The 21,782-nt window shown below is 41.1% G+C and overlaps 1 protein-coding gene across 5 annotated transcripts in view; it reads right to left on the bottom strand.

The window, feature by feature from the left end:
• Positions 1 to 21,782, bottom strand: part of MPP7 (MAGUK p55 scaffold protein 7) — a 249,485-nt gene that overhangs the window by 66,979 nt on the left and 160,724 nt on the right. For 4 of the 5 annotated variants that reach the window (XM_067705699.1, XM_067705690.1, XM_067705717.1 and 1 more), the window contains 7 exons: positions 18,528 to 18,609; positions 17,922 to 18,007; positions 14,353 to 14,427; positions 13,974 to 14,170; positions 13,434 to 13,498; positions 6,004 to 6,039; positions 4,817 to 4,855 (listed from right to left, as the gene is read on the bottom strand). In XM_067705699.1, the coding sequence (XP_067561800.1) occupies positions 4,817 to 4,855; positions 6,004 to 6,039; positions 13,434 to 13,498; positions 13,974 to 14,170; positions 14,353 to 14,427; positions 17,922 to 18,007; positions 18,528 to 18,609 (580 nt within the window). The remainder of the gene's footprint in view (positions 1 to 4,816; positions 4,856 to 6,003; positions 6,040 to 13,433; positions 13,499 to 13,973; positions 14,171 to 14,352; positions 14,428 to 17,921; positions 18,008 to 18,527; positions 18,610 to 21,782) is intronic. The other variant, XM_067705726.1, reaches the window with a different exon arrangement.

The raw sequence follows: 21,782 nt of genomic DNA, 5'->3' as shown, positions 1-21,782 counted from the left end.
GGAAACTGCTGACATTCTAATGCCTTCTGACCTACAAAAAACAGCAATTTCACACGCTTCAACCTAACGTACATATTACTTTGAGAAAAATATAAATTAAAAATTTTTAATAATTTTGGTGTGGGGAATACAAACGAAAACTCAGAAGACAAAGGAAAGGATTCACAGATTTGACTGTGCAAAAATTAAAATGTCTACACGATGATAAACTTGGCCTTTAAAAAAGGTAAAAGGCGGGCTTGCCTGGTGGCGCAGCGGTTGAGAGTCCGCCTGCCGATGCGGGGGACACGGGTTCGTGCCCCGGTCCGGGAAGATCCCACATGCCGCGGAGCGGCTGGGCCCGTGAGCCATGGCCGCTGAGCCTGCGCGTCCGGAGCCTGTGCTCCGCAACGGGAGAGGCCACAACAGCGAGAGGCCCGCGTACCGCAAAAAAAAAAAAAAAAAAAAAGAAAGAAGGTAAAATGCAACCAAAAGACCAGAAGAAAATGCACACGGCAGAGCGAGGGTTAATATTCATGATAGAGAAAGGGCTCGTCACATTAACGGGAGGCTGACAAAGAACCTGATAGAAAAAAATAGGTAGAGATAGGATTATTCAAGGGAAAAAAAGAAGAAAAGCTAATAAAAAGCCACAGTACTGCATTAAGTCACTATATTTAAAGGTGTTTAACAAATAATACTTTCACCAAAAAACAGCTTTGTCACAAATGTTAGCGTGCTGCTATGACACTGCTTCTAAAAATGCACAAAAATCTGTAGCATGTTGAGGGTTTGGCTTCTGAGGGGGAAAAGCAATTCCACAGAACAGTCCATTTGCTCAGTCTATTTGTAACAAAGTAACTCTTTAATACTACAAAAGATATCCAGAAAACTACCATCAAACTTGTGTATTCTGAAAAAGAAACAATTTTCGATCTGTGGTCGTTAGTTGAAGGGCTTCCTTAAAAGAAAAATCTTTTATCGGAAACACTATTAATTTCTGTATCCTATTATGTCGTATCTTTTTTTTAAATAAACTTTTTTTAAAAATTAATTTATAGCTGCATTAGGTCTTCATTGCTGCACACGTGCTTTCTCTAGTTGCAGCGAGCAGGGGCTACTCTTCGTTGCAGTGCGTGGGCTTCTCATTGCGGTGGCTTCTCTTGTTGAGGAGCGTGGGCTCTAGGCACACGGGCTTCGGTAGTTGAGGCGCGCGGGCTCAGTAGTTGTGGCTCGCGGGCTTAGTGGATCCACGGCCTGTGGGATCTTCCTGGACCGGGGCTCGAACCCATGTCCCCTGCACTGGCAGGCGGATTCTTAACCACTGCGCCACCAGGGAAGCCCCCATATGCTTTTTTTAATACAAAGTCATCTTACTGTATGCTTCTCTTCTCAGATATCTGACCTCAGCTGTACCTAAATGAACCTCTAGGTGCCTTGAATCTGCGGATCTCTTGCTGCACATGTATCAGAACAAGCATTTAGACCAGAGAGAAAAGATGTCATAATGCACATCTGCTAAAACATGTCGACCATGCTTTCCTCTTGGCCACAGTCAGGTATGGAAAGGAAAACTCATTTCCAAGACCAGGAGTTGAATGGAGTCGATAGCGAGGCTCTATAATCAGAGTTGGCAAAATCCAAAAGCCAACAGAAGCTAGACGGCAGAAAAATCTTCAATTGCATGCTGTCAATGCATTTTGTACGACACTACTCCTCCGAAGAACTAGGTGGTGCCATTTTCCCTTAACTGCTCTTTATTTTTTTTTTCGCCACATTTCAGGACAGGGATACAAAGAAATACTTCACTATTAAAGCATCAACACGACTGCCGGGGAGTGCTGGGGGACCCCTGTCTCAGTGCTGGCCAGCCCACGGAGCGGCAGGGCCGTGTTCATTTAAGGGGTCCCTTGTAACTCAGCCCCAGCTAATTCTTAACACTGCGAAATGAAGGCCTAGTTTGGTCAAATCTTTTGTCAAAGGAGCCAGAAACTTTTACATGAAATTTCTCATATTTGTGGGTCTAACAAAAATATATCCTTCGCCTAAACACAGCCTGAAGACTGTCTCTGAGCTCCCCAGGCTGATACCAATTATTACATGATCATGATATTCCCATTTTACCTGGATGGTGCCCTAGTTTCATCCGTAATTGGGGGGTGCAGAGTGGTGTCTTGGAAGGATGAAGCCCTCTACGTTTTCCAAAGAAATCTTTTCCTGGCACCTGGGGTATCTGCATGGTTCACTTCACCCCCTAATGCCAAACTCCTTAATCTAAGTGATTAAGATCCCATGGTCTTAATTATCCTCAATCTCATCTGCTTTGGGGCTTTGACCAACGAACTAGTTCCTATCTCAGAATTTCAATCCTTTATCATCAGTCCCTCATCTCTGCTACAGAAGCGATCCGATTATCCTCTCCCACTAAATACTCCTAACCCTCGACTACACAAACCACCTTGAACTCAGCTGACCTCTTCCTTCCCCGTCTACTCTTACTTGCAAGGCTTTGGCTCCCAGTACAGTCATTGCTCAGACGCTGCCGGTAACTACGAGTTTCCAGACGCAGTGGCATTTTATCAGAACTCATTCCCTTTGAAGCCCGTCACGCTGACCACCTTTGCTTTCGTACTTCAATTCATATTTGCTGATTAAATATTAATTTTATAAAACTCTACATTCTATAAGAGAGATGTAAATTAAAACCCAGATTTCATTCTTTGGATAAAATTTTATACAAAGAATGAGTGCAAAAACCAGGCAAAACGTTAAAATGTGTAAAGTTACTTGGCCTGTCACTGAAGATCTCACGTTATCGAGCGCCATGCTAATTCTGCAGTGCTATCGTCTACACGTCACCCAAACTTAAGTACGCCCTGTGCTCTGCAACAGTCACCTCTGTCCATGCTCTTGCCTCTACCCTCATCCTCTGGTCTAACTGTAATTCCACCTAAACCCCGGCGCCAGTTCTAACATCACCTCTTGTGGGGCTGAGTCCTCACTGCCACAGGCTGCCACAATCATTCCTTCTGAATTACAGCATTTTATGTGACATTCACCAAATAACGCTGCCTTATGCCACAGTTCTTCCCTGGATGGATATATACTTACCATCTAACAGACCAAAGATAAGCCCTGAAAGTTGGGGAGAATAGGTGTCCCTCTTTCTATTTTGGAGAGAGGCAGAAGCTTGCAGTTGACGGCCTCTCCCTGTCTGCCAGCTCCCGGCCAGCCCCTCCCACGCTGACCGTGGCCTGGCCACGAGACCTGTTCTGCCCAATGGGCCATCAGAGGATGTGATGTGAGCAGAGGCTTCATAGCACTTACATACTGGAGATGGTTTTCTCTGCTGTTCTCCAGAACCCTGAGACCACCACATGGGTAGCTTACTGGAGGGTGAAGAGCTACGTGGAACAGAAACAAGTTCGCCCAGCTGAGCACTCCTGTCCACCAGACCAACCAGACCCCAGCCAGACAGCCAGACTGCAGCGATTCGCCATGCTGACACAGAGCAGAGCCACCCAGCTGACCACAGAAACAGGAGAATAATAAACGCTTGCTGTTCAAAAGCCACTAAGCTTTCCAAAACGGGAAGGGCGGGGATCAATGGATACACAGAGTATCTGGCACGCTGTACTGTACTGAAATGAGAGAAGAATGATTGAAATTGTAACCTCTCTCTGATCATCCAGTTCTCTCCGTAAATTATAGTTTTTCTAGCCTAAAAATTAGAATACCCTATATTCTACATGGTTTTTTTTTTTTCAATTTGTTTTGTAGAATGAAAAGCTATAGGGCAGCATACTGTAAAAGACACAGTAGGTATTATATCTACATGGATGTACATAGATATACAGATATAGATACAGTAGGTATTATATCGACACAGATGTACATAGATATAGATACAGTAGGTACTATATCGACACAGATGTGGATTTGAAACCAGGACGCACCATGTACTGTCTACGTAAATCCTTTCAGCTTTCTGAGCCTCAGTTTCCTTTTTGTAAAGCGGATAAAATACTCCAATCTCACCGTATAAGAGATAAGATGCACTAAATACCAAATACAGTATCTGGCCCATTTCTTCAATAACCAAGAGATACCATCATCGTGTACATAATACTAATCTGAAAATAAGGAGGTTGAAGGATTTCTCTCTCAAACTGAGTTTCCACACCGCTACCTCTCACTACTGCAGGTGGAGAATCTGTCAGTGTTCGAACGCACGGCAGAGCGCGGAAAGGTCTGAATGGAGAGGAAGATGCTTCTGACGCCTTTAACCGTTTCTGGATATCATGGATTTTGTTTGTAACATCGCTTGGCATCTCCAAACTGGAAAGTTTCCTTCCAAAACAGATGAGCAAGTTAATCATAAGGCTTAATTGTACTGGAAACTGGTCAGTCGATGGTTATTTTGGGAGTGTTATGGGGATAATAAATCATTAGAAAACAGAACCAAAGAGTTATTTAGGAAGACATAAGTTATTCAGAAGCTTTGAATAGTTCACAGCTAACCAGATAATTTAGAAAAGTCCAGATACAACTAATTCAGTAAACGTACTCAGCATATATAGATGCTTTTTCACCCTCTATCAAAAAATATATGATGGTTTACAAAAACAGAGCATCTGGGAAGCTTCCTGAATAATAAACCAAAGCACACACCGACTTCCTTTGTGTCCAACCGATTGAGGCAGTTTAAAATAAAGATTCACGCTACCCCCCGCCGATACCAGAGCATGCTAATGAAAATATGCTGATTTGAGACAAAACATGGCTTTACTGAAAGCAACAGAAAGAAAGAAGTCCTCTTCCATGACCAATTGCTCACCTAGATAGGTTCCGCTGCTGATACCACCATATTCAGCATCTTCTGGATGGAGTGTAAAAGCAGACAGAACAAAAGCCAAGAAACAAAGCACAACAGTTAGAAGCCCAGCCACAGAGGCAGAACAACAAATCACTTCACACAGTCATACAGCACAGCACAGCACAGCACAGCCCTCACAACGCTACTCTTAAACATAAAACATTTTGTTTTATATTTAAGTTTACAGTAACATTCTGAAACATCATGCAATTCTTTTTTCAAGCTTCTTTGGAAGTGCCTTTACTGCAGTTCCAAGAAAATTATAACAGACTTGCCTGATACGTTTATACTTTCACAGTCAAGAAAATTACAACACTTGATCCCCAAAGTAAATTTATTTTTGTAAATCAGGCTCTTTGATAATACGTAAAATATAGCACTTATTTTGGCTCACTGGAGTAGACAGAAAGGTTAAAATGAAAATACAGCCTTTCTTTTGATAAAAAGAGAGTCCATGCGGGGAAGGAATAAAGGCACAGGACTTCTATTTTTATTTTGTTTTAAAAAGGATGAACAGATGAAAACATTTTAGAATAAACAATGCGCTATTATTTCCAGGAATTAAATGAATACTGGGTTATGCATATCTTAAAATTTTAATTTAAGTCATGGAGTCCTACTTATTTTAGGCTTCTAATCTTTATATAAGTATACTTCTAAAACTAACAGCACAGACTACAGAAATCAAATAGTTGAGAAGACTCTCCTCACATCCTTATGTAATAATAAGTCTGTCAGTGTATCTGAATAACATTGCTTTCTTCATTCATCTTTATTTGAGACTACTGACAGATAAAAACAACGTACTACATTAGAATACTGTGTATATTTCTGCTATATGAAGCAAAAAAAAAAGTGTACATTTCTTTCAAAAACAAAGTCCAACCATGACTGCTGGTCCTGTAACGTTACGGTGAAAGTTGGGATGTACCATGATCTTTTACAAACTGCTTGCTGTGGTCAACTTAATTCTCTACACATGTGTACTGAACAAAGTTACTAGACTACGCAGGGAAACTTTTATACATGTACCTTTAATTTCCTCTGAGAAGCACACACACAAAAAAAAGAGGAGAAAAAAAAAAAGAGGATATGATTAAACGTGTAGAAAATACAATTAAAGTAGGAAGAGGTTACATCCAAGGGACAAAAAATCCACCTACCACACTCAACTGTTTCCTCATCTTAGAAAAGCCAAAGGAAAAAAACAAACGTATTTTAAATATTTCAAAGTAATTAGTCAATGAATAAATAGAATTTGTGAAAAACTACATTTTAGACTACATGGTAGTTATGGCCTAAAAATAATGTATACACTTAAGCAGTAAAAACACAAAGTCTTCATATAGCTTATTAAATACCCCAAAGGGGAAAATAACCAGGAACAAAATCAGTATTTTTTTCAAAATGATACCTTCAATAAGGGGATTATATTTATTTTCATGGAACAGTTCTGTTTCTAAACTAATCTGTTTAGAACTGAGGATATTGCATGATGGAAACAGTGAAAAGAAGTAAACATTTTAGAAACGACAAATTTCGCCTTTAAAATGTCTATATATTCTGTAAATTTAACAATATCTTGACAACTGTCAACTTATTACACATATGAAATGAATCAGACAGAACCCTTTCTTTTCATTCTGTCTATATTACTTGATGAAAGGTATCTTGAGAAGTAATCTGAAATGATTCTTAAGTTACTAATAAGACAACATTTTATGAGTTAGGTTTGACCTAGGAGACACCATCTTCAGTCGAGGGAGGAAAAAGAACTGGAAATTTAACAGAAGCAGATTGTAACCACAAGTCAAGGTAGGAGATATTTTGCTACATGACCTTCCAGAGCGAACAGGACCGATGAGAACAGTTCTCTGCTCACTTCTCCCTTCACACGCAGCACGACGGCCAAAGAAAACACTTGGGAGAAAGTGCACAACAGCCTATGTTTACTTTTCAAATACCTATGGGCCTTCAAACTGCATTAGCTCTATTTGGACAGTATTTGCCGAAATGACAAGCAAATCATTATTATTCAGGCTCACAGTATGAGTCACTCAAGTTGTGAGTTTATTTACCCTCATTTCTTAGTAGCTCTGAAATGTCATGTGCATCTAAAACAAATTATTAGAAAACAAACAATGAATGATGTGACACAGGATAGCCAAGCCAGGCATCTAGGTAGAAATAACACAAGCTGTGTTTAAGACTGATCAAGCTGTGACCTCAGACATTTCTGCTGTAAAGTTGAGTGTTGAACAGAGTGTATTTTCTGATAGAGACAGCAGGATAGCTTGAGTACTGCACTCATGATTAAAGACTCAATGTCACATAAAGCAGATGATAAAAGCCATGTCACACACACACACAAATTAAAACACCAAAGCCAATCCACAAAATAAAATCTGTAACTGAAATTACATGTGGTATATGTATATTTCATATTATAATAAGAGGTCCTAAACAGGCTCCATAAATGGGCAAAAGAGTATTTCCTCCTTGCCGTTCTTAAGTAGGAAGAGAATGGTATTTAGCACGATACAACACACGCAAATATCCAATAGCAAGCACATGCTTAATAGACATCCAGTAGGAAAAACAAAGGGGGAAAATACACAGAGGGTAAGACCTCAGGAGACAGCTGGGATAAGCGGCAGGACTGCCTTTGGTAAGGCACTGCTGCATGGATGTCAAACGCATAAACTTAATTTTCCAACAACTCTATGAGGTCGGAAGTATTCTCCCCACGAGGCAGAAAGGGAGGGAGCAGTCGTACGTGGCAAAGCTGGGTTGTGGACCCACGCGGTCTGGCTCCAGAGTCTGAGTTTTGAACTACCATGCTACGCCATCACATCAGAAGTCACTTTTTAATACCTGGAGCTTCAAGCCAGAAAATGCACGTCAGGGGAAAGGTCAACGGAAATAACACATTTCTTTCAAGCTTCCCGACTACTTCCGTCCACCTTCTGCTGCTCCAGCCTCTGGCCCGCCCCGAAACATCAACCTCTCAGGTGTTTCTCTGCCAGGAGAGCTGGGGAGGGACCCTCTCCTCTCCCGGCCACAGCAAGAGTCCATGCTACGTCACCAAGCACGGACGTGCAGGATGTGACAATTATAAAAAGCACAGAGAGAGGCCAAGGTCACGAAGAGAGAGACTTGCCGTCCTCAGAGAAAGGAGTGTGGAGGCTCACATGAAAAGCACTTGATGAGCTGTGCGCACCAGGCAGGAGGGACTTTCCCGGTCACTGGAGGTCACCCCGCGTGGGACATGTCTGATACTCCTGACAAGTGGAGAAGCTGGTCTCTATCAGTGGGATAGTCTGGGGGCAAAGTTAGAGCCCCACTCTAGAAACTGCTTTCTCAGACCCCTCACCGCTCAATGCCATCTCCCCAAAAGGCTGCAGCGATCCATGACCAAAGACCAGACCCCTAACCGCTGATCAGCCCCCTTACCTGCATGACGTCGGGTCCCCAGAGACCATACGGCTTAGCACCTCTCAGACGGAAAAGCTAAACACACACCCTGACAGTGTTATCTTTACATAGGTAAGGATATCACAGACGAAACGTAAGCAGCAAGAAACGCCTTGACCTCAACCGTCTCATGGTGTGAACAGTCAGAGGTGCAGTTTACAAGTTAATCCATCTCCACCTCTTTCTACAGGAGCTGTCATCTTCGGCATCTCCCAAAGAGCGTCAGGGGAAAGAAATATTTCCAGTATTTTTAAAACCCCGTATGTTTCTGTTACACATGATCCCACCAATATTATAAAAATGTTTGACACAGTTTTAGATACAGAAATTTAAGAACATAAGCAATCTATTTGCTCATTTCTGAATTAAATTTATGTGTGAACACGGTAAATAAACATTATCTAAGATGCCAGGAAGAAGGTGCTTACTCAACTTGGAAAGCAGTATTACAACCACCTGTAGAGCAATGATATATATAGTATTCTCAAAAGTCTGGTCTTCCACAACACTGGTGCCATGAAGAATGAATTCACTCTTTTCCTCAACGTTTAAATTCTGTTGTTGGTAGCTTGAGATCTTCAATCCACAAAATACTTGTCTTTGAGTGAATTTGGTGACAGCCTGTTTGAATGGACACCTCTTGCCTGCAGTCACATATTTTCTTTTTTACCCACATGATAACCATCAAAATCGGTTAAAACAAATTCTAAATTATTTTGTGTCTTTACCTTCTAATTTTTAAAAAGCCAATAAATTGTACATTTTTGATTTCTCGTTTATTTATTACTAGAATTCTATTAGAGCTATTTTGTAAAAGAAAACGTCTTCATTAATATTATTCAATCAGCATTATTAGAAGTGTTCAGCTATTTATACTTTGATAACTAAAAAAAGGAAACCAAGCACTGTAAGTATCATACTTGAACATTCTGCAGTAAAATATGGTACATGAATAAGAACTCGATTTAAATATAAGTTACATCGGATTGAAGTTAAAGTTACTGTTTATGCTACTAAGAAGCTAATTCCTAACTTACATACTTATGTTTCAATAGAAAGGGAACAAACAATATTTCAAGTAATCAAAGAAATTCATATTTCTTTTCAAAGGTTAGGTGCTATCATATGGCTTTGTATATGCAACTGAACTGTAACAATAAGCTTTGGCAGGAAAGTCGTAGGGTAAATTCTATCGACACAAGAACTGCAAGCTGCTAAGTGTCTGTCAGGAGAACTGCCCCTACGTGCTGCTTGAGACATGAGCTAGGCGCTTACTTGGGCCCCAAACACGCACCCCGTGTCCTGCCGAGAACAACCTAAACGTTGGTCACAGCGAGGAACACCTCGTTTGAAGAGCCTGTTTTCTGTATGTGCATTAGATACGCCAAGATTCCTAAGGAGAGGAAATAACCAAGCATCAAGGATGAACACCACCCACACTCAGAGTTCTGCATAAGGGTGCCAGTTGAGAAGCCGGAGGAGGTCGGTACTACCACGGCTTCTGACTTTTTAACCATGGAGCCCGGACCCAGAGCTATGGCACAAATATAAAGGCAGAGATAACAGTACTGGGGTGCTCCAGTCCTTTCTGACCTCTGTGTGCACGCTAGCTGAAGCCCTACAGCACCAGAGCCATCTTCCATGAACTTTTCCTCCATGAAGACTTCAGTTATGATGATACACTGTGAATCAAATAAAGAGTAAAATCCTACTAATACAAAAGCAACCAATTTGTCAAAAAGGTTAACTGGCTAATGACCTTTAAGTCATTATTCTAAACTCACTGCTTAACCAATATCTTCCTAGGTTTTAAGAGCACTTGTGAAATTTAGTGCAGAAAACTTTTATCAACATGAGTATTTTTCATAAATTTATAAACACCAACATGAGAGAATTATTCTTCCTTTAGAAATTTTATATTAAATCAGAAATTTTCTTAAAACCTATTCCATGACTATTCAATGTAATTAAATAGATCGATTATAAAATATATACAGATTTTTTTCAATAAAATAAAACATAAAAATAAAGGATTTTATATCAGCTTTTCTTCATGGTACTATTCTGTAGTTTAGCAAAGGGCATGATGACGTATGTCCTACTCCAACCCTAAGTACCAAAGGTTGCGGTCCAGGAGGTGCTGAGTCATGTACCAAAGGTTGGGGTCCAGGAGGTGCTGAGTCATGTACCAAAGGTTGGGGTCCAGGAGGTCTTTGTAAGATCTAGCTACATTAACAGAAGTCACTTTCAGATACACAGGTTACAAATCCAAGTGCTTTTAAATACCTATAAAAATGTTCAGAGCCAGAGACTTCCTTGGCAGTCCGGTCATTAAGACTCCGCGCTTCCAATGCAACGGGCACGGGTTTGATCCCTGGTCAGGGAACTAAGGTCCCCCCACGTGCCACGCAGAGAGGCCAAATGAATAGATTTAAAAAATAAATAAGTAAATGTTCAGATCCAGTGCAATGATTTTTGTATAACTTTTGAGTTCAGGGGTTTATGAGACAACATTCAAAGAATTTTAAATGAAATTTCAATTTTTTGAGAAGAAAGACAGTGGCCTTTTATTTAATTTTCACGGAAGTATACGGTCTCTCTGAATGAGGCTGTATTTACTACACGCTGTATTTACTTTGGATAATATCGATCAGATTTATTTTTTTATTTAAAAGTAAAGAACATCTACCTCTGAGAACAAACAATGCATCTCCCAGTGAATCAAAATCTAGGTTAAAAATAGAGAGAAGAAAAGGAAGAAAGGGTGAAAGGACGACCACGTTCCGTAAAGACAAGCCCTGAAACTCAAACACCAGAGTATTAACATATAAAAGAAATTATGTAAATTCATATTAGGGAAATGCAAATCAAAACTACAATGAGGTGTCACTTCACACTGGTTAGAACGGACATCATCAGAAAATCTACAAACAACAAATGCTGGAGAGGGTGTGGAGATAAGGGAACCCTCTTGTACTGTCGGAGGGAATGTATATTGATACAGCCACTATGGAGAACAGTATGGAGGTTCCTTAAAAAACTAAAGATAGAACTACCATATGACCCAGCAATCCCACTACTGGGCATATACCCTGAGAAAACCAGAATTCAAAAAGACACATGCAGCCCAATGTTCACTGCAGCACTATTTACAACAGCCAGGTCTGGAAGCAACCTACGTGCCCATCAACAGACAAACGGATAAAGAAGACGCAGCACATATATACAATGGAATATTACTCAGCTATGAAAAGGAACAAAACTGGGTCATTTGTAGAGACGTGGATGGACCTACAGACTGTCATACAGAGTGAAGGAAGTCAGAAAGAGAAAAACAAATATCGTATATTAACGCATATATGTGGAATCTAGGAAAATGGCACAGATGAACTGGTTTGTAAGGCAGAATTAGAGACACAGATGTAGAGAACAAACAATATGGACACCAGGCGGGGAAAGAGGGGTTGGGTGGTGGGGCGGTGGGATGAACTGGGAGATTGGGATCGACGTGTAGACACTGATGTGTATAAAATAGATCACTAGTAAGAACCTGCTATATTAAAAAATAAAATTAAATTAAAAAAAAAGAAATTATGTAAAGACAAAATAGCCTCCATTACAATTAGAGCTCTACGCACACACGCACACACACACACACACACACACACACACTCTCACACTCACACTCACACACACACACACACACACACACACATTTATCCTGAAACCAGTTTGGGGAGAGCTATTAAGAAGACAATCTCTCTACTTTGCACAGTTCTTTAAAACAAAAAAAATACATCAAAAATTTTAAGTAAGTGAAAATTCGTAATTATAACCAATTACACATTTCTAAGTTGCCTAAAACTCAAGCAAGTTAGAGTATGGATTCAGATTCGAGTAGAATCCCATTTATTTCATTTTCAAGTTAGACACATTTCATCCCCCATGCACCAAATGTATAAGCAACGTGCAGGCCCCCAAATGTATAAAACCCTCAGAGAGCAGGTCAGGTAGAGGCCGCAGAGCTCCCTTCCACTGGATGAGCTGCCAGCGAAAATGCTTCACACTTAAGAACAATGCAACATTCTGGTTACACTTGAAGCTTTCGATGTCGCGGGACACGTGGCATTCCACGACAAGTGTTTTTTCCTTCTGCCCAGACTTAACAGAGCAAGAACAAGCAGGCTTTTGAGTCAGTGCTCTGCTTGAAGCTTGCTTGTGAGATTTATACTCGACTGCAGTTTGGCTCCCTTATAACGTGATTCCTGGGCTCTAGGCTTCTACGAACTGACAGAAATAACAGGAGATGGGAAAAAATGCAACGATACTAAAAACAGATGTTGGTGTGAAATTCCAGGACCATTTATTTGCTTATTTCACCTTTTAACGTACAATTTCTATGCTGAAAACAAAAGGGCTTTTTTTTTTTTTTAACTCTTAAACTACCTAGAACCATGAAGCAGAGAAGATAAAGTAGGATGGGGACTCACAAGAGGTGGGAGGTGAGAAGTAAAGAGAATCTGAGAGAAGGCTGGGTTAAAAGAAAAACCATTCTTTTCCAGTAATCCTACATCATCGTTTTTCTTATTCCTGTTTTCTTTTAATCTAGTTTGGTAATAACTCTGAACAGACCGGGTGAAGGTCAGAGTTACTGTGATGTCAAAATAAGCAAGGAAGAAAGCAGAACAAGAATGACTGTTTTAGGCACAATTGCTTTTGTGCCCTAGAAAGTGATGGATTTTTTTCCTCCAATCTTTACCGAGAAAAATCTTATCCAAACCTCCTAGCTTTAGAGAAATCAGAGTTGCCTTTTAGGTTACATTATAAAATACCTAAATTCAGAATCAAAGAGAGCTGTAGTTATTAGCTTTCTTCTTACAGAGAGAGTCATGGGTTTATTATAAACAACCCCAAACACCCCTTTCTTCAAAAGATTCACTTTCCTATTCCCACTATGAATTTGTTCCTTGTTGGTTCTTGTGAAATGATGATCCAAACGCTATCACAGGTAATAGGACCTCTTATTCTACCACAAACACCTGCTGTCACAGTCAAAAGTAAACAGCAAGACTTAGTTACTCTGCATTCTGATTAACAAACTTACATGATTTCCTGTTGGAAACTTGCAGGGGCTGGACTAATATTTCTGGTCGTCTCAGAGCCAATCTCCTGGGGGAAAAGAAGGTCAATATGCCTATCAATTTTCAGTACAGATCCAAGATTAACATAACACCAAAATATTAAAAGCCTTAAGAAAAAAATGGAACGTTGGAGGAAAAAATGAACACAATGCAATCTACTCAAATTAAGAAATAAATCCTCTACTTTCAAATTTTCATAAATTCTCCCCACTCTGAAATCACTCTTCTTTATTTTTCCATCTTTCACATCAATACAGTTTCAGATATTAATGTGCTATTTTCCATTTGTTTCGTAACAAAAACTGAATATGACCTGAGAGTGTCATATTATTTTTGGTCATTATTCATGCTTCGTTAGACAAAACAGAAACCCAAACCTGAGGGATAAGGAATTCTAAGGCAAGGTTTTAGTGCTTCTTCTATCACAAGTATGCTGGAATGGTACTTTGCAGAGAACAAAAGGTCAGCTGAAGACAGGCCATGATTCTGTGCCAGGAACTCACCTTTCCTGGAAATGCTTTGAGGGAATCAAGCCTGCTCTGGGATTGGCATCTCCTTCGTGCTTCGCCTGCCACCATGTTGCATCATCCTGGCTCATAATCTGAAGAATATCTCCCTTTTTGAAAGAAAGCCCAGCTTCCTTACATGGAATTGCTTTATCCTCATTAGGGTCATAGTCAAAGAGGGCTTTGATAAACATCTGGAAGAAAGTTCCGTTTCAGACGCATAAATATAAAAAAATAAACGTGAAGTGGCCAACATTCTTCTAACTCTGATTGATTTAAGAAATAGAATATTAAGATAAACTTGTTGTGTTCCATTTAGTAAATGGAAAAACATTGGTTCCCACAAAAAAAAAAAAGGTTTCTGAGGAATGGTTACCTTGCCCTCCTTTGATGGTGTGTCCTCCTTGATGCTGGGTATAATCTTGAATGTGATTGCGCCCTGAGACTGAGCCTGATGTCAGAGGAAAGAAAGAGTTATAAGAAGACCGCTGGAGCCAAGGAGGAAGAAAGTCAAATAGGCAGAAAATGAAACGATTCTAAAAATTTACAAGCTTGGGGTTTCTACTCTTAGAACAAACCGAGGAAACTATTTTTGTAGAAATTCCTGTAACGTGAGAGGCACTAAAGTTTGTCAAATAAGTTAAAAAACATTAACCACTAAACCACTTTTACCTCTTGTGCACTTTTAAAATGACGATGAATGTATTACCATCCATGTTGAGTTACTTCAAAATAGAAAGAATATGCACAGTGCCTTAAACAGGATTAAATGGCAAGAACAGACCGTGTGCAAGGTTCAGACCGCTGCATCTAAGGCTCAGCAGCCAGGTTTCAGGGACAAAATTCCTACAACTACCAGTAATGTGGCTATAAATACATGATTCAATTAGTTGCGATGCTCATCAGAAAAATAATGAAAAACACTCATCTCTATTATATTCTGGTTAGTAAGAGAAGTACCAAATGTAGCAGATTAATTAAAAGATGAAAAGATTGTCTATTCTAATTTAATTAAAGCAAGCAACAATACCCCAAATTCTTTGCTGACTACCTCAGACAAGGGTAGGTCTTCCTATCAGGGGCCTGCTGCGTAGCACAGGGAACTCTACTCAATACTGTGTAATAACCTACAATGGAAAAGAAGCTGAAAAAGGATATACATATGTATATACGTGTGTGTGTGTGTGTGTGTGTGTGTGTAACTGAATCACTTTGCTGTACACCTGAAACTAACACGACATTGCAAAGTAACTATACTTCAAAAAAATTGTTTTTAAATAGTAGGTCTGCCTGTAACACACCCTTACGTCATTCTTTCTCTCTTTTTAGCATTTGTCATAACCATATCTATGTAATTACTTACACAATTATTTCTTAATGTCTGTTACCCTCACTAAATGGTAAGCTCTGTGAAAGCACTAAGTACGTATTTAGGAGGACAGGCGGACAGGGAGGAAAGGCGAGAGGGGGAGGGGCGGTGGACCTCCCTGAGGCTCTCGCTATCAGTGTGTGCTGGTGGCCAGGACTCCATTTTGTTAAGAAGGCCCTGATTGATACCGTCTGCCGGTTTCCATGGTGTGAATACTTCCATCACAGCCAGTTTCAATGTAGCAGCATGAAGTCACTGAAAGCCAGGATGGGAAAAGCTGCACTGAACCAGCTTCTGTCAGCATATGGAAGCAGCTCCAGTGCAGCAGAGACTCACATAAAATGGGGGTTTAATAGTAGAAATATCAGAATTTTATAAAGGAGTGATTTCAAAATGGTAATATCACTGTTACTGCTTATCATAGAAGTAACTCACTAACCTTATTAAGAATTTATATAATACTAAATTGCATAAGTAGAAAGAAAGGAAGTCTTCCCTATAATCCCTTCCCCTTCTTCTAGTTTGTGTGTGTGTGTTTTAATGCAGGTGTCCCCGACCCCCGGGCCATGGACCGTAACAGTCCGTGGCCTGTTAGGAACCGGGCCGCACAGCAGGAGGCGAGGGGCGGTTGAGTGAGCGAAGCTGCATCTGTATTTACAGCCGCTCCCCGTCGCTTTCGTTACCACCTGAGCTCCGCCTCCTGTCAGATCAGCGGCGGCATTAGATGCTCACGGGAGCGCAAACCCTACCGTGAACCGCACACGCGAGGGATCCAGGCTGCGTGCTCCTTATGAGAATCTAATGCCTGATGACCTGAGGTGGAGCTGAGGCGGTGATGCCAGCGCTGGGGAGCGGCTGCAGATACAGGTCATCATTAGCAGAGAGGTTTGACTGCACAGAGACCATCATAAATCAACTGCTTGCAGACTCGTATCAAAACCCTATCGGTGAGTGGCAAGTGAAAAGAAGCTCCCGCTGATTCTGCATTATGGAGACGTGTACAATTATTTCATTATATATCACAATGTAATAATAACAGAAACAAAGTGCACAATAAATGTAATGCGCTCGAATCATCCCGAAACCTTCCCCCACCCCCCTGCGGTCCATGGAAAAACTGTCTTCCACGAAACCAGCCCCTGGTGCCGAAAAGGCTGGGGACCGCTGTTTTAATGTATGTAAAGCCCTTAGAACAGTATCATTAAGGGCTCAATCAATGTAAGCAATTACTAGTATTACTATTATTACTAAGTCATATGGGTCTATCAGCCATTGTGAATGCTTCATAGTAATCCATCACGTGAATGAATAATCAATTCAACCTTCTTGACAGTTTCTAAATATTTTTAAAGTATCTTGTTTATACACATTTGAAATTATTTCCTTTGGGTTAATTTGCAACAGCTGAATTTCTTGATTAAGGAGTAAGCACATTTAAAATGGACAGTTTCAGAGAGCCATCTCAAAAGGTTCTATTAGTTTACCCTGTACCAAAAGAGGCATATAAACATATCTATTCCCTTATAATCCGGCTAACTCTGGGCATTACCGAGCTTTTAAATAACCACCAATCCAATATGTTTCAGACATCGTGTCTCCTTTTGTAATTCTCTGTACATACACTTTGCTGATTTTTCTGTAACCGTTTCTTTCTTAATGATTTTTAAGAACTCTCTATATCCATTAAAATATGAGCCTTCTATCATATAAATTGAAAATATTTTGCCTACGATCTCATTTGTCTTTTAAATTTTATGTACAGCATCTTTTACTGTAGAAAAAGTTTTCAATTCTAGTCATCACGTCAGTTATTTTTCTATTTGAATTTCACATCAAGGTTAAAAAAACCTTTCTCTACTTTTTAAAAAACTTACTTGATTTGAGGGGATTTATTTTTGTGTGAGTTGTAAAATAAGGACTATTTTTTCTAACTGAATAATCAATTAATCCAATACCATTTATGAAATGATCTCACTGCTTTCACACTGATTTAAAATGCCATCTTAATCATACACTACATTTTCATATATACTGAGGTCTATTTTGAGATACTAAACTCTCTATAGGTTAATAAAATGTTTTCATATGTAACAGGGACAGTCTCCCTTTATTCTATCCTTACAAATGAACTTGAGAATTTATATTGCCAAGGCTTATAATAATTTCATTTCGTTTTAGATTTCGTAAGACATCTAAGTTAGTTTCACTTTTTTATATACCCGGAAAACATAGCCCCTAGAGACAGAGATAAAAGCATCCTCAACAACAGAGTACGTGCCATGTATTAAGGACCTAATCTGAGATGGGCCCTGTCAAACTCGTGATCTACATTGGCTCATTTAACGCTCCAGACACTCCAGTGAGAGAGTTACCACTTCTTATTCTCATTCTGTAGATGAAAACAGGGAGGAAATAAAGAGATTAAGGTATTTTCCAAGGACATAAGGGGGATTAAGTAACAGCGCTGGATCCAAACCCTGGACTATTAAATCCAAATCCTGTGTTCACAACCAGGTCTGAAATACAGTGATTCAACCTCATTTTCACTGCAGTTTTTAAGTAAATGTTCAGCTTACCAAGATCTGAATGATTTCCTCAGGGCTTTTATCCTCGACAGGTATCCCATTCACTTCCCTAAGTTCATCGCCAACGTGAATAAGACCTGAGAAATCGCAAATTCAGAAAGTAAGCAGTGTTACGTACAAAAGAAGCGGTGGTTTGCAGTGTGCCCATCCTGAAAGCACCGTGTGGTACCCTCAGTGCACATCCCAGGCCTCCGAGGTTTCAGAGGCTGCGGCTCCAGCCTCGCCCAGGCCGTAACATCACAACGCTGCCAAAGCAACAGCAGAGGCATCTCAGTCTTTTTCTAGAGATGCACATTACTTTCATTTTAAGATAAATTTTTAAAAGGCTGTGTGCTTTCAGTAGTACTTTTCAAATCAGAAACACTGAACTAAGTCTTAATATAACCTTGGAAGCCTATATAAGCTAAGACCGTAAAGTATTCTAGAATGAAATTTACCATCTAAATAGGTTCCCACATTTTAACACAGAGTACGATATCTTATTACTGTTTTGTTGTATTGTATCAAAAGACTGTTATCCTCTTAGCTACATCCCGGAAATGTGACACACAAAATCCACGCGCCCCGTCCACGCCCGCCTAACGTTCAAACTCTCACCACTTCTGTCTGCAGCTCCTCCTCTCATGATTCTGGCCACAACCACGGCCCCGGTGGGCTCATCTTTCTTAATGGTAGCTCCCTTTTAAGGAAAAAAATAGTATCTGTGGGTAAATGTGTGTACTGGGTGGTAGGAAAGAAATAAGGACAGAAATAAGGACATTCATCTGGAAAAAGTAAAAACGCTACAAAAAGTAAAGGAAGGGGGAACAGAAGTCGTGCCATTTGCTCACAAATACTTATCACTAGACACACAACTCTCTACCACACAGATCGTCTAAGGTTTTCAGCACAAAGACTTCTGAAACCTTTAATCTCCTCAGTACTACGCAAAATGTACAAATAGCTTCTTTCCGTTGTAATGCCTTGTCTTTGAATACTATTTGCTTTTACCCTTTTAGAGCGCTTCCTCATTTCAGTTTATCTCTACAATACCCTGTGAGAAGGTAGACTAAACAGAGAAGGTGAAGTGAAGAGAAAAAAGATTATATAAACTAGAAAACTAAAACCCAGATCACCTGACCTTTAGTTCCGTGATCCTTCTGTTACACTATTACATTACAGTAAAGGAACTCAGCAGTGATAATAAAGAAGGTGGGGGGGGGGGGGGGAAAAAACATCTGTTACTCCGAGGTTTTTATGTAATAGGACTGCACCTAGGTACAAATGGAACTAACATTTTGGCGTGAGATTGGGAAACAGTTTCAAAAAGAACCCAGAAATTCTTTACTTATGCATGTTCAGAAGCACATTAACTGCATGCTGTTCGTCAGAACAGCAGGTACACACGGTTACTCTGAACGCCTTTTCATGACTTTGCTTCCAAGAAACTGGCAGTGGTTTAGACGGGCCACCAACATCACACCACGCGCTGAAGAGGTGCACGTGAGGTGGAGGCAGGGCGCACCCCCAAGAAGGTGGAATTCTTCTCGCGTTCGCCAATAAACACGTGTACAGCATTACCAAATAGATATGGAAACAAAATTAGGAATCCATTTGTAGTAAGTGCTTTCTATATGACGTTTTATTTTGTATATGACAGCTATCAAATACATATCTAATAGCAAAAAAATTAAATAATTAAGTGTTACGATAATTTTGTGGCATTTTTCCTCACCTACGCATGCATTCAAGGCCGAAGACTTGAATGGGTATCTCTCCATGGTCATAAACCTTAGACTCTTCAATTACTGGTATTTTCTGCTTTTAAACAAATAACTTGTAGCCAAGATGACTGGAAATGTAATATCCTTAATAGAACTAATTAGTGTAATTAGATCGACTTTCACTTTCTTTAACAATGTGTCTCAAACTCTCGCACCAAAGTGCGCCTAATGTCATAAGGGTCTAGTTATCCAATTTAAGATTACTTATCTGTATTTTATAGATGAGAAATTGAATGCCAAATGGTTATAATTTGCCTGAGATCAGACAACTAGTATGCAGTAACGTCAGAACCTGTCTGAGGCACACTGATGAGAATCGCTTTCGTAACCGCTGCTTTTGCAGATGCAGAGCATCGATTCTCCCCTCCTGGTGTGCGCCTGCTGTACCCCCACGTCAAGTGGTGAAATGGTTCTGGGGCACCTAAGGCTGTGAGAAGACTTGCAGCCAACTTTCTGGAACTCTTGAAATGCTGGCTCTGTGGGAAGTCAGCCACCATGGAAGAGATCACGTGTACAGCCATGCTGTGAGGGGGCCCAAGCCAGCCAGGTGGAGATGCCACTTGTTAGAAGAGATGCCTGACCAGCCCCCAGCTTCCCAGCCACCCAGCCCAGACACCAGTCCTGGGGATGAAGTAACCCTCAGGTGCCTCCAGTCTCAGCCCCTGTCTAACTACGCAGGAGGGACTCTAAGGAAAAACTGCCCACCTGAGCCTGTCAACCTCCAAAACCGAGAGAGATAATATTATTGTTTTAGCTACAAACTTTGGCTGGTGGTTTGTAACACGAAATTAGGTAACAAATGTCCTGCTCCACCTTGGATGACAGTTTTTCAGTATGGAACCATCCAGTCTGCTGTGCTCAGTGAAGCTGATAAATGTTTACTGAGAACCCACTATGTGCCAGCTTCTGGTCTAAGGGTTTCTGACACATTGCTGAAAAAAAAAGAAACCCAGGCGTTTCTTCCCCCTCATGGAGCTTACATCCTCACAGGGGAGACAGACAACAGACAGAAGATGAAACAATTAGATCTATCCTACAGCACGTTAGAAGGTGGTAAAAACTACGGAGGGGGTAGGGCAGGGAGAGGGAAGACAGCATATGAAGACTCCGCTCTCAACGAAAAGGCTGGAAGGAGATGAAGGAGTTACCCAAAGCGAAAGAACAGGGCAAAATGGACGATCAGAGAAGCACAAAGAAGCCACTGTGTCTGGGGCAACGTAAAAGGGGAGAAGCAGCAGCAGGTGGGTCAGGGAGTCGGAGCGCGCAGCACTCTGTAGGTCCCCGGGAGGATTCTGGACTGAGCTGCAAAACAAACAGGGAGAACCTGCACAGCGGCAGTGACATGATCCGGAAGGACCCCTCCACCTGCCGTAAGAAGAGAATGAAGGAGGGCTTCCCTGGTGGCGCAGCGGTTGAGAGTCCGCCTGCCGATGCAGGGGACGCGGGTTCGTGCCCCGGTCCGGGAAGATCCCACATGCCGCGGAGCGGCTGGGCCCGTGAGCCATGGCCGCGGAGCCTGCGCGTCCGGAGCCTGTGCTCCGCAACGGGAGAGGCCACAACGGTGAGAGGCCCGCGAACGGCAAAAAAAAAAAAAAAAAAAAAAAAAAGCAAACAAGGAGGCGGCTGTCACAACAATCGAGGGCAAAGATGCTGGAGGCCTGGATCTGATGGTCAGGACGAGCCGTGAGGAAAAGTGGGCCAGGTGTGTTGGAATATACTGGTAGGGCTGAAAGGATTTCCCAGTGGACCGGAAATGGGATGTGAAAGAAAGAGAGGTATCACAGGTAGACTCTATGGCTCCTGGCTGCATAACTGCAGAGATGGGATTGTCCATCATTGAGAGGGGGAACCACAGGGCTGGACCAGACTGTCTACTTGCAGACACGTGAAGACTGAGATGCCTGCTACGTCCAAATGGAGACACTGGGCAGACGGATGGACGTGCAAATTTAAAGATCGGACGAAAGGTCCGGAAGGAAAAGGGGCCTGGGGGGTCCCTGGCACATAAATGGTTTTTAAAGCCAGGGGCTGAAAGAAATCACTTCCAGGGTGTGCGGAGGGAGAAAAGCACTCCAACACTTACAGGACT

The sequence above is a fragment of the Pseudorca crassidens genome, chromosome 1 (genome assembly GCF_039906515.1).
Source record: "Pseudorca crassidens isolate mPseCra1 chromosome 1, mPseCra1.hap1, whole genome shotgun sequence".
NCBI lineage: Eukaryota > Metazoa > Chordata > Mammalia > Artiodactyla > Delphinidae > Pseudorca > Pseudorca crassidens.
This window is presented reverse-complemented; position numbering and strand designations above follow the sequence as displayed.